The sequence below is a fragment of the Oxyura jamaicensis genome, chromosome 24 (assembly GCF_011077185.1).
Source record: "Oxyura jamaicensis isolate SHBP4307 breed ruddy duck chromosome 24, BPBGC_Ojam_1.0, whole genome shotgun sequence".
NCBI lineage: Eukaryota > Metazoa > Chordata > Aves > Anseriformes > Anatidae > Oxyura > Oxyura jamaicensis.
In genome coordinates, this window is record NC_048916.1 from 1,417,749 (window position 1) to 1,431,202 (window position 13,454).

General features: G+C 49.0%; 1 protein-coding gene across 8 annotated transcripts in view; it reads right to left on the minus strand.

Moving 5' to 3' along the window:
- Window positions 1–13,454, minus strand: part of ARHGAP32 (Rho GTPase activating protein 32) — a 255,589-nt gene that overhangs the window by 33,139 nt on the left and 208,996 nt on the right. For 7 of the 8 annotated variants that reach the window (XM_035346342.1, XM_035346340.1, XM_035346343.1 and 4 more), the window contains one exon: window positions 2,831–2,980. In XM_035346342.1, the coding sequence (XP_035202233.1) occupies window positions 2,831–2,980 (150 nt within the window). Of the gene's footprint in view, window positions 1–2,830; window positions 2,981–12,572; window positions 12,730–13,454 lie in introns of those variants that run through there. The other variant, XM_035346348.1, reaches the window with a different exon arrangement.

Here is a 13,454-nt window from a genome sequence, read left to right on the forward strand (position 1 = left end):
TACATCTCACGCCTTGGTACTCTCCTTCTGACAGCGGCGCGACTGGTGCAGAACGAGAGTGATACTTGCTGAGCTCACAGAAAGACAACGTGCTGCAGGAGGTAAAACCTTCCCTCGTGTTTGTACATTCCCTTCTGGGTACACAGACACGTGACCAGCTCTACGCTCTCCTAGCTACAGCATCTGAGCCAGCTGCCTCAGCTCAGTGTTTATTAAATGTGAGGCTCCTTTCAGTTTTCGTGCTTCCATATTCCTTTTATTTTCTGTCTTTTCCTCCCTCACCATTGCCTATCTGAAGGACAAGCCCAGTTCAGCAAAGTTTCAGATGGTCATGATTTCAAAACTGGGATGGCTGACGTTGTTTCACGGGGCATTTTTGGGAAGTTAGGTTTTGTCATTTCCCCAGGATGATAACTAATAAAAGAATTAACGTAGCTCCAGTTTGGTTCAGTGGTGCATTAATGCAGAGCACACAAATGCCTAGCCACCCCTTTCTATAACTGTGGACAGTGTTGTTTTCTCCTTCAGTCCAGTCCTGCTAAATCTTTTGGATGTTGGACGGCAACACACCAAAACTACCATTAATCCAAATTCATCTATAAATGCCTTGGGTTCTTTTTGTATTTCTGAACTGAGACCTTTTATAGGTGTAATCCCAACGCATTACCAGTAGGTATCACGCACAGGCTTCAGCAAAAGTACTATGTGCTCCTATAAAAATACTTGTTTATGAGGTGAAGAAACAGGGCTGCATCGCTGCTCTCTCTCACCATGGAGCATTGCACTTGGCTCCGTGACTGAGGAACCTTAATGCTACAGTGAGGGAATCTTAAAATGCTGTGCAGGCACAGAGCTTGATTCACGGGAACCCAGAAATGTCTCCACAAAACCAATCCCGGGGATTACATCACTTGGAATACAGGTCAGAGAGCTGAATCACATAGAAAAAAACAATCCTGCTGTGTGAAATGGAGACATGCCCCTGTTAGCAACATTCAAATTGGATCTGCTTCACTCTGGGGAGTTAGGAAAGAGTTATTAAATCGAGGTTGAAAGCAACTGCTAACTTCTCAGATGAAGAGACCTCATTAGCACAGCTCAGTCACAATCACTCAGCTGCACGTGATGGCAGGGGAGGGACCAGGACAAGGAATGACCTCCTGCAGACTGCCATGCAGGAGTCTCTGGTGTTGTTAGGACAGTTTAGTTCAGCTCAGGGTGTGTCTTTTACTGCTAAATAAAATGCCAGGCAAAAAAGTCAGTGCAGAGAGCAAAGAAGAGCTTTAATTATTGCTGACTTGTGTCTAACTGAAATGGACAGGAGGAGGGCTGAGGATCAAAAAGAACTCTCTCCTTCCCATTAATGAGCTCACCGCTGGCATGTCTCCTGCCCTCCAAGATTGGTCCCACAGCATGAATATAAAACCAGCTCTATTGCTACCCAGTGGTGTAAATTACCCACTCCTGATGCAGTTCTTACATGGGTTACTGTATATTTCTGCCTTCAAACCATGCAGTTTCTGGCTGGCTGATGCTTTTCAAGCCCCAGCAATAAAGATCTCTACTGGTTCCAATTAACAAGCCAATGAGCCTTGCCACAGTCCTGATTTCTTAAGAACAAGCTCATATTATTCACCAACCGGCAGTAAAATACTTCATGTCAGGCAAGGGAGTACAAGGGACTACACATTGCTGTTACCAACTGAATCCATCGGAAGAAAGTGCACAGAACAGCTCCCCACCCTTTACCATCCCTTTTCCAGAAGGCACTCATATGAACAAGGAACCTAAAGTACCTCTGGCAACAAACGGAACAGAAATTCCTTTCCTACCCTACGTGTCACTTTACTTCTTGAGCTCCACACAAAAGCTGGGAGACATCAGGTTAACAACTCTGGCAGATGAGGTCTATGCAGACATGAGACATGGCCCAGTATCTATCGCATTAGGCAAAGAGCAAAAACATGAAACAGACCAACGCTGACATAGCCAGCCAGTGATGCTATACCTGTCACTAATTTCCCGATGGCTCTAACTCCTGGGCAAACTGGCTGCGGCCCATTGCTGCTCCACGCTGCTTTCCTAAAAAACCCTCAGCACAGGCCATTTGTGGGAACGACCTCAACGAGTGAACTGTGGAAGAATTTGTGTCCTCCGTTTGCTACTCAGCAGCGCAGGTACCTCCCTGATTTCACAGCCTAGATTGGAGATGTCCAGTGAGATGCTAGGAAGGAGCACACGAAACAAAAGTTCATCCAAGGAAGAGTAGTAACAATTGTGTAATTTTCTCTTGGAATGGAGAGCTCATCTTTGCTGCCTCCCTAAAATGCTGATGGGAAGGTGGAAGGGGCAGAGGAGACCTATAGGGAAGTCACCGTAACAGACAGAAAATAAAGCTATGACAAAATATAATACCCAGTTAATTCCTGTACATTTTCTGAAACCCAGAGGAAGGGCAGATGAAGAATTTACACTGCAGATTATGCTAGAATCAAAGGTAGTGAGTTGGAGAGAAGTGTATGGATTTAACAGAGCAGTTCCTTATTCACTGACACAACAATGAAGTTTATTTCCCTCTCAAAAAAAATTGAGTATTTATTTGAAGACTTCAAGAGGTTGAGAGTAGTTCCCATCCACTTTCAGTGCTCCCATGTCAAACCATGATGCTTGCTTCTTACTAGCATTAGTCTTAATTAATCTTTCAGCCACTGATTCTCATTACACGTTTCTCTGCTGGTATCAACTACCCCTTCCACCCCTTTGCTAGATACGATCCCTCTTTAGTAAGATTCCCAACAGAGGAAGAACTCAAAAATGGGTTGTTCCTTACCATCATAGCCAGAGTTGAGAAGATGCTCTCCCAGGTCACAGCCAAACACCCTTTCCTTCAGGATCCCCCGCTGCTTCAGTTTCTGCTTTGTTGGGCGCGACTTCATGAATGTACGGAGGAAGGTGATGAGCTTGCCGTGTTTTTTGGACACTGCACAACAAAATAGAGAAACCACTTCAGGCCAAGCAGAACGCATTCTACAGAGCGTGTAAAAACGGTAGCAACATTAATATGAATTATTTACAGAAACAGATTTTCCAAGGTCCGGTACTAAACCGAGAGTTTGCCGTTGTTCTGATCCCTGGCCAGTGCAGAAATGACACGACAGCTGAAATGGAAGAATTTAACACAAGGATACATTTACCCCAAATGCAGCTTCAGGTGGCACTTTACTAAAGCACCGTCACCGTACAGAGGCGGATGGGCAGCACCTGTACCGTGCAGCTATGCAAAAGGAACAAGGCTAAGCTAGCAAAACCTGTGATCCCTTCCACACTGACAAACACGGTCTGTAGTCTCTAAGCGGAAAGAAATGCTTTGTTACTGGCTCCCATTCTAGTAGCCTTAGGCTCCACCGGAGCAAATGAGTGACTGCCAGTATCTGAACTTAGAGGATGCGCAGCTCCGGGTGCCGCAGCCTGCCCCTCCAGCACACCTTCCAGCACTCCTGCCCTTCCTGCAGCCCTGCTGCACGTGGGGAAGCCCAGCCCAGAGCAGCGTTACCTCCCTCAGACTTTTCAAGTTATTGCAAGATAACCGAATTGCTGTCTTGGTTTTATTTAATAGAAAACCAAGGTGGCTGATCTGAAGAGATGCATCCAGCCCATCTGCATGGAACTGTGAGTACTGTAAGCAAATTTCAGCCGAGCAACGTTGTGCCCAGCGAGTAGCAGAATCAGCAAAGGCCCTGGTGACAAAGGTGCATTTCTTCAGTGTCACCATGCTCAGGAGCACATACTACTTGAAATTTTGTGAGCAGCTTTGGGTCCTGGGGCTCAGCAAAAGAGAGAGTCATGCAGCAATGCTTCATACAGGCAGACAGGATATTCTTCAACCAGACAATATGGAAAACCTTGTCCAAGGACAAGGTTGTATCACGCTATACTTCATAATGTTTGAATCCCTTTAAACAGCTGTATTGTGCTCTCTATTTCACCAGGTAGGGACAGAATCCCTCCATTTATGATAAGCCTAATATAAAAGGATCTTAAAACATTTCTATTTGTTTGAATAGAGCAGGGTTCTGCTCTTGGATAAAGTCCCTTTTAGCAGCATGGCACGACACTGATCTGCAGCAGCCAAATACATCTGCATACCTGAAATCCTAAAATCTCAAACAAAACCCAGGTCTGCATTTGCACCAATCAAACCAAATCATTTAAGAAAATGCAGAAGCACCGGGGAGGACAAACTGACTACGGGGTCTCTAATTAAAGGAATGTTTTCAGTTTGCTGTGGCTTTTTAATTACACATCACAAATGAACAGATTGTGCCGACGCGCCAGACAAAGCTAGGACAGATTTTGGTTGCATCCATCATCGTAGTAAAGCCATAGCTCATTTCTCATCTCCTACCAATCCTGCTCCAAACCAAATGGAGGCAGAGTCTCAGCCTGACTTGTGTGGAGTTTCAGAGGGTTAACAACCCCGGGCTCCCGTGATGGTGCCACCGGAGCTGATGGACCCCAGACAGACACTTTCACCAGTCTGACGAATAAAGCAATTACTCACACGCACGTATTCATCTGAAGCACTTCACAGACTCTGTCCACAGCTCTTCGTGAAGTGTCTTGCTTGACTGAATGAAAAATGAATCCATCAGGTAACGGATAGAAAAATGTAGGGAAATGCACCCAGTGCCAGCCCTGCAGAAGTTCTGCCGAAGCTGGGGACCAGCTCAGCCGGTGACCTCTGGCATGAAGTACCAGGGTGCAGTGGATGCGCCGCCCTGCTCCAAGGACATGCTTGGCCTGGTGCTGAAACACGCCTACATCACTAACCAGAACGGAGACCCGAGTTTTTGAAACAGAATAAATCTGTCCTGCCTTTAAGCTGCTCAGCGCAGGTTAAAATAATTGTCTTGTTTTCTGTATCATTAAGCAGGCTCCTCCAAACGCACTCCCCTAGTGTACCTGTGCAGCAGTCCGTGACTCTGTCAGGGCGATGCCTGAGCAGATTAGGGAACCAGAAAATCACTGATCGATAGCCTGTTGAGACACTTGCATAGTTCCTTGGTTAAGCACAGTTTCCTGCCCCAGTCTGCTCTGAATCACTGCCTGCTCCGCGCGAGTGTTTCCCAGGCTAAGCCGGCTTCAGGGGCTTATACCTGCGCAAGAATGATTCACTGATAAGGGGAGGTGGACTTCTCGGGGCTGGGGGTGGGAAAGCGAGAAAACTCGAGCAGTCATCTCTGTGCTGACAGGTTATAAAAAAGAACAAAAAAGCACGTAGGTGTCTGATACGGATAAGCTATCACGAGAACACAGGAGGCTGTTAGGTTCGCTGTCTTTGTGCCGAAAGCAATAAAGGGGAAATGCTTTCAATCCTGCTTCCGAGTCCCCTGGCATCATTTGACCCTCAAACCAGCGATGCATACCCTGAGAGATTTAGTTTCTGATTCATTTCTGCTCAGATCAAGCTAGTGCAGCAGTCAGTTTCTGCATAAACACTGATGCCAAGGTTGTTCCCAGGACTCATGCAGAATAAAAGCTTTCTGCTCCCAAACCAGCCCCACGGGTGACGGTACCGGCAACAGCAAGTGGTGCTCTCCTGCTGCAGCCCAAGTGCCTGCCCTGGGCTCCTGCACCCACCTGCCTGCTCTGAACAACCCAGAATTCGGGAACGCAAGGAAGTTATGGAACGCAGGGAGAGGGTTTATACCAGAAACAAACCTTAAATTGTTACAGGCTCTGGAAATCTGGACAGCCTAGTTAGCCCTTTTCTTCCCTGCTTTATTGTCCCATCAGTGAAGTGGGGACATGACAGAGCTGAGCCATTCGCAGCTGGTGTCTCCCTGTGGGGTGTTCAGGTGACGGGCGACACAGAGGTAACCCACACACCTCTGGGGTTACTGCCAGGCAGTTCTGTATGTCGGAATATGCTGCAGACAGAGATGCTGCTGAATTACCAATGCAAAGGCAAATATAACTGAACAAAAATCCTAGTATTTAGGCAAATCGCTTTCCATCTTAGATTTTAGCACTGTAAAACAAGTTGTTCACCAAAAAACTGAGGCTTTCCTAGAAGGACCTGGGGCTGATTTTCCTCATAAAGGTTTGGCCAAGTATCCTGGCCTGAGCAAGCATCTCCATCTGCCATAGTGAGACTGGCTGCAAAAATAATAATAATAAAAAAATAACCTGAGGTTGGAGTTTTGCTGGCACAAATATGTCAATTAGGAGTGCGAAAAAATATCACACCCTTAGCTGACATAACTGCGCTGGCCAAATCCTTTGTACGGTGGGAGGGGAGGGAGATAAAAGGGATCCTTGTGCCAGGTAGCTTATTGTGGTTTTGGGAGACTGCCACGCACTGTGCTCCCCGAGGAACGTTTATCAATCAATCTGTGCCATTGTTGCTTTTGTCGTGTCAGTGAGGCCCCAAATTCCCCTGACATCGATGCAAACTATTAAATAACAATTACTTCATTAAAAGCAGGGCCTGTTTGCCCCAGTGCCGCAGACTCAAGAGGCACTTTGGGATATGCTTCACGCAGCGTGCTTACTGGGGAAACATGTCAGCCACCAGCTGATTCCAAGCAGCTCCACGGCCGCTGCTCAGCACAAAGCGCTTTTCCTGGGTTACTTCGGGATCCTTTGGAAGCTCACGGGGACGTGCCTCATCTGTCTCCCTCCGACCTCTGCCCTGGGGGACATCCCGTTGTGCTCCTGCATCTTTCCATGGGGCTTCACCATCAGCTGAGTCACCGAGTTACCCGGATTGCGGTCATCTGCAGGGCGGTGGGGGCAGCCCAAGCAGAGCATGCAGGCTGGGCCTTCTTACGCTGATCTCCTGCCAAAGCTACCGCGCTGCACAGCCGAGCCCTCGGCCTGCTGGCCAACGTGCTGGGCTGGCTGCGGCTCAGCCCAGGCTTCTGGTCTCGTTCATGCCCGCATGTGTTTGACAGGGATGCAGTGACTCTGGATTTCCCCCCCATAAGATCAGAACCAGTGATACCAAGAGTCTCAGCCCAAAGCGCAGCGGCATCACGTCTGGGCACACACCCCTTCGTGAGACCACTGCTAAAATGTGCTATTTCACTACAACAACTGCCCAAACTGCTGGCAAGAAAAGCACAAGCAGAATGGAAAAGAGCAGGGGCTCCTGACTCCTCACCTTTGAATCACAGGGACCAAACAGAAATCTTTTAGTAAATGTGGCTCGACTGTGCACCCATATTTTTGTGCCCGCGTTTTCCTTCCCTTTTCAGTAAGAAACCCCCATGCAATGGCTCTGAGAACAAAATAAAAGAGCCAACAGCACACCATGAGACACTGGCATCCTGGGATGGCATCTCCCACCTTACACATCCTGCCTCTCCTCAGGCACCGGGGAAACAAAGAAAGAGAAGCAAAAATCAGTGGGTTTCAAGACCAAAACGTCTACATGCACCAGAGGTAGATGCTTGCTTGGTGGGTGTCCAGGTATGTGGTGACCCAGCTCAGTATTTTGAGCAGGATAATGGCAGCTATGGGACATCTTCATAACTCTACTCCCTGTCCTCTGCCAACCCCATGATACTTTGGCTGGAGAAAACAAAACTACACTAAACAAATAAAACCCACCTGTTTTATCTCCTGGGCTATCGCTAACATTTTGGTTTTGAACCCATGCCTAGAAAAAATCCTTTCCGTGGGATTGTTGACAGCAGCGTGTTTTCCAGTGCAGCATTAGTATACTTGGACTCTGAGGGAAAATCTTGGAGCGTGTTTGCTGACCCACATTGCCAGCACACGGCCAGTGTGTTTGTTTCTCTTCCTCTCCCCAGCGACTTTCCACGCTACAGAGCCCAGCTGGCCCCTGCTGTGACAAGACCGCGGTGCTAAGGTCGAAAGCAAGAACATGTGTGGCTGTGGAGTTTATAATACATAAACAAACTGCAATATCCAGTCGCAAAATCAAAGATGGAAAGAGGTGTGGGAATGTCATAAAAAAGCCCAGCTAGGCATTACGAAACAAAAGTGAAATCCATCCTCTCTGAAGAGAGATTTACAGTAAGTCCAACTAAAATTGTTCCAGGCTATTGGCCCCTGAGGACCCATTCTCCTCTAAAATTCAACTCTACTGTGGGGAGAGAAAGAGCAGCACTAGGCTGTTCTGAAGAAAGAGCAGCACCAGCATCGGGAGATGAGAAGCTGGCTTTGGCTTTGCCACATGTTTTGTAAGCTCCTGATTCTGCAAACACTCTCTGTGAATACATTTACCTGTGCAACCACTGTTCCGCAGACTCAGTTCAGCTGGCTCCCCACAGAGCAGCAGTTCCTTTGACCTCTTAAAACCTCCATATTTTAATACCCATCCCTTCAGCAAGGCGTGCTCTGCGGACCCACATCTTACTGGAGAGAAATTATACGAAGCCAAGAACTGAGTCACATCTCCCAGTTCTCTGTCATGTTCCTTAGCAACAAGACATTTTACCGCTTTCCTCCTGCCACAACAGATTCTATTTTGGAAGCTAATTTATACAGCCCTAAAAACCCAACCAGAATCTGGAACCACGCACCACCAAACACCCTCCTTTACTTCTTGAATAGGCCACCGGTTCTGAAGAAGGACCGGCCAACATGAATCAGTAATTGCAGTGATCCCTCCACTGGGCTCCCGCGTTGGCCATGAAGATTTGTAGAAAGATTTTAGAATTCCAGAGATGTGAGAGTTTAAAAATATCTTTTTGTCTTCAATAATCTTCATAAACGTGTCCTCGCTCGTTTGCTCAGTAAAAGCGAACAGCACCAACAAACTGCTGCGTGCTCCCAGATGCCGCAGCACCTACCTTGTGCTGCCATCGGCTAAGGCTGGCCTCTGTGCTGTAAGAGGTCATGAAACATGTTAAAGGTGATTCATTTCAGTGTCAGTAGATAAAATCACCAAAATTAACGATGATGACCACCAACAAGCATGTATTGACAGCTATTATGCGAGCACCGTACGCATGGAGAGTAACACAGGTCAGTAAAACCAACAAGCAGCACTGCTCTTCTTTACAGAGCCCAGTAGCACAGAAGCTGCACTTATTCGTGCACCTGCCCAAGGTTCTGGAGCCGTCCTTTGGGCAGTGTCTGTAAACAACAACCTCAACAAAACTGCAGCTCTTTGTGCTTGCCTTTGGCTCAAATTTGAGTGCCGGCTTATTCTGGTTAGCGCAGGAGCAGCCGGCATCAGAGATCCTGGTAACTAACTCGGGGCGTTTTCATTCCCGAATTATACAACAACCTCTGTCATCTGCTGCTGCGTTTAGGTCTAATTAGTCTCCTTTCAGAAGAGAGAAGACTACAAAAGCTAATGGCACACCTGAGCAGCAGCACCGACTGTTTGTAGCTTTATTTATTTGGTATGAGCACACGCAGGCACACATCTGTAATGAGGCACACAGGCATTACTTACAGCGTGAACTATCTGGAGGTTTCTGCACCTCAGTGAGAAAATGCATACAAGAACCACAGTCTCTACTATTTACAATGACTAAACCCGCCAAATTTGTTGAGTATTTATAAGGGGATAGGAACGCTAAGCGCAAGGATAGCTGGATGAGGATGTCACCTGCGCAGAGACAGGGAAGTTTGGTACGAAGAAGTCTGCAGTACCTTCCAGGCTAAAGATACGTCTGATCTCTTCAGAAACCCCAAGGGAGCATTAAGATAATAGGACCTGACCTCCTGAACAAACAGATCACAGGACATCTCTGAATTCCTTGAAGCGGAGCGTACCTACCCTGAGGGAAGCAATGTATGGTTAGGAGATACAAATCACAGCTGAAGGCTAACTGAGAGAGGAGAGCGGTTCCAAAGGTACGGGGCTGACAAGGTCAATCTATTAATCTATTAGCATGTTTCAATTGTGTCAGGGAAAAAAACAGCGCTGACTAACAGGCACAGTGACAAAGCCGCAGGGATGGGCTTCAGTTAGGTAACACAAGGTCCTCAAGGCTTTCAATGGGAGGTGAGGAAATAGTAGTAGATGGGGCTGTAGTTCAAAGGAAACAAGTTCTCAGAGGCCCGAACTGGAAAACAAGTGGGAACTGAAAGCAAAACGATAGAAACAAGGCCACTTAGCATGCAAGGCAATAGCATCAGCAGCTCAGGTGATGTGAAAGAGGTCACAAGGCCAGCAGCGGGACCAGGAGACAAGGGGAGCAAAGCGCAAAATGCAGAGTTAGGAGAAAGACAGCAAAGAGAGACACCTGCAGTATCTTTTTGCTGTCTTCTTGGTTCATACTACATTTTTGCTAAATCTCTGTGTATCCTAGCAGAGCTTAATGCAGTCCTCTCGCTTATCTTGCTCACCTTGGAGATTAACAAACCTCTTGAAAAGTAACGTTCTGCCTCAGGTAAGTGTATTACTAGCACAACTAAACCTCTGATCTGTCCATCAGGGAGGTGGGCTGTCCTCAAACCATACTTACCTGAAGGCAAATTAAATTGTCTTTGCCCTCCTTTATTCTCACTGTCTGTAAGACACCAGCCGTATCTCCATGCGGTATCCTTCCTTCATCAAAAAGCTTCAAAACACCCTAAATGAAGTTACTGCTTGAGCCTCACCCACGCTATTTCCACTTCTGATACAAATGGCAACTGTGCTGCAGGAGATTTTCCAAAATCTTGACAGCAACTAAAGCCGACCCTGAATAACATCGAGTTCTTTGGACACATGCACACAGCCCAGAGTTTTCGCTACTCACTCAAACACAAATCTTTCTTCAGCCCAGCTCTGACAGCAGCTAAACCAGGACAAACCGGAGTGACTGCAGTCAAGTTCCTCCAGTTCTGCATGGCAGCACGCTTCAGCTTGGGTGGTGGGCGGAGGCGGGCAATGAAAAAAGATCTGACGCGAACCAACAAACTGCACAAGTTGAATAACGAGGAGTTTGGCAGATGAAGCCCAATCCTGGACTCAGAGAGCGTCCGCCCTTATGCAAGGCACTGGGAAGACACTGGGAAAGAAAGTATTATTCCTTCAGGAAGCGACGTGTGCAATCCATCCGGAATAAGGAGGAGACTCGGGTCAGAGCACAAACCTCCCTTTTCCACAACCAGTTGGCGCAGCCGCTACTCGAGCCCTGCAAACCTCAGCGCACAGGCTCCTCTGAGGTATGTGGTACTCCCAGTATGACAAGTGCCATTATTGCAGCTCTCCCAATCCCGTCACAAGAGATTCCTATCTCCATTTTCACTAGCCAGAGGGCAGCTGTTTACAACCCAGACCAGCTACTTCCAAACTGCAAGGACCTGCTCTTCCAAGATTGATATCGTTATGGTTCTTTGCCTATTCACAACCCTGACTTTCAAAATGGTTTATACTTGAGCTGATACCACCAGCACCAAGCCCCAAGACGAGTCTGGCATCGGAAACAAAATTCACATTCACCTGGAGTGGAAACGACATTGAATACAAGGGACATGAGCCTCGTTCATGTCACACTCACTATATACAGCACTGGCAGGATAAAACAGCTTTGCAGATGATGAAAATTACATCTTCACACACATCCTCCTTATGAAGCTGAAGAAGTGCACAAAAGCTTTACCAAAAATGAAAATTGGGCCCAATACATTTGGGGCTTTGCAGCAAACTAAACCGACTTTTGAAGACTTAGGAATGCAGATATTGTATTGTTTTGCGTGCTTTGTTCTTTTCCTTTATCTTACGAGTCCTGAGCTTTGACTTCAAAAGAGCCTCTTTTATTGCGCCTGTGTGGTGCCCAGAACAAAGGAGGTCAGGGGAGAGTGAAAAGGGGAGGCCTGCTGTCTTCTCTGCCATAAATAATAAGATCCTGCAGGGCATTTAGTCCTTAAAACGGCCAGTAGCTTCTGGGAGACTTTCTGAACAAATACGAACAGACGAGCCATGGCTACTTCCAAAGCGCCTCTATGATCACAATAACTGCTCTCCCTGGGAATTTTATTTTCCAGAGTGTGCATTCGCTGCCCCGGGGCTCCAGCGAACAATGAAGTAGCATTTTTAAACAGGAAGCCCCCTTTCCTGAACAACAGCATCAACAACATTAGCACTTAGGAACGCATCCCATGTCCTCTGAGTGCCAGTCTGGGAAAGGAGGGAAAACGAAAGCATGAAGCGATACGCAAAAACCTCCTGACATTCAAAAGCTCGACATTCCCGTCTGTCAGCTGCCGCTGCCGAGCTCGGCCCGGACCCACACAGGGCTCTCATCCCTGCAGCCCCGGGACCGCTGTGGGCATGGCTCCGGCCTGGGAGCTCCGGCTGCTGGCACTGCTTCTCCCTGGGGTCTGGGGGTTCCTCACGCCCACCCTGCCCGCCACGAAAGCTCCAACAGCTCCGGCCTTGCACGACGCATCGGTGCAATACAGCAGCGCAGGACCGGGGAGCTACGGGGCAGAAAGGCGCAGGAGAAGCCGGCAGCCAGAGGCCGGCAGGTGCCCGGCTGCATTTGTTAAAGTATAAACGCCTTGCAATGAGGGGAGCGGTCCCGAACGGCAAAGTCAAGACAGAGCAACAAGTGGGCGGGGGTCGGAGGGGGTGGGTGAAGAGCAGAGCGCTGCCTTACCTCCCTGTCGCTTGTCGCCGGCCGGGGGTGGCTCTGGCAGCCTCCCGGGGCTCTGGCAGCCTCCCGGCCCCGCACCGCCGCGCTCGCCGCCCCTGCAGCCGCCGCCGCCGCCAGGCCCCTCCCCGGCTCCCGCAGCCCCGCCGGCCCGGCCCGGCCCCACCTCCCGCAGGTGCCTCCCTCCTTCTCCTTCTCCTCCTCCCCGGCCCCGGCCGGCCCCGGCCTCCCCGAGCGGCCCCCGGGCCGGGGGGGCAGAGGTCAGGCGGCAGGTTGGGGCAGGGAGCCTGGGGCGCCCCGCGGCAGCAGGCCCGGAGCTGGGCCGGGCCCCGGCTGGGCCTCGCTCCTCGGACCCTCGGCATCCGCGCCGTGGATCCCTTTGCGGTCCTAAATTATGGAATTATGCCCTGAGGGGCTGCGTGGCTGAAGCACCAAGCGACAGCACGCTTCACAGCTGCCTTGATCAGATCGTGAAAAACAAGCCTTCCAGGGTCCTGTTGGCAAAAAGCAAAGCCAAGCGACGTGGGTCGTTTCACAGTGACCCAGCTCCCAAACCCTCTCAGCATCCCCCCACCAGAGCACAAAGCACACCTTGCTGTGACTTGGCCACAGCAGGGCTAGCGGGGCATGGCAGTGACAAAACCACCAGGCAGTGACCTGAGCCAAGCAGCCTGGCCTTTTCAAGTGCCAGGGGACCTGATGGGTTCCCTGCATCGATCTTGTGCTTGAGGACTAAATACTGCTGCTGTTCTCTTTCACCACGCTGACCCCAAGCTCCTCGGTCCGTACAGGGCTGCAATGCACTTCATCAATCTCACTAATTGCTGTCACACGCTTTAAAATGTGGGATCAGTAGGTAAGTTGGGCAACCTCAGGGTCAGAAGGATT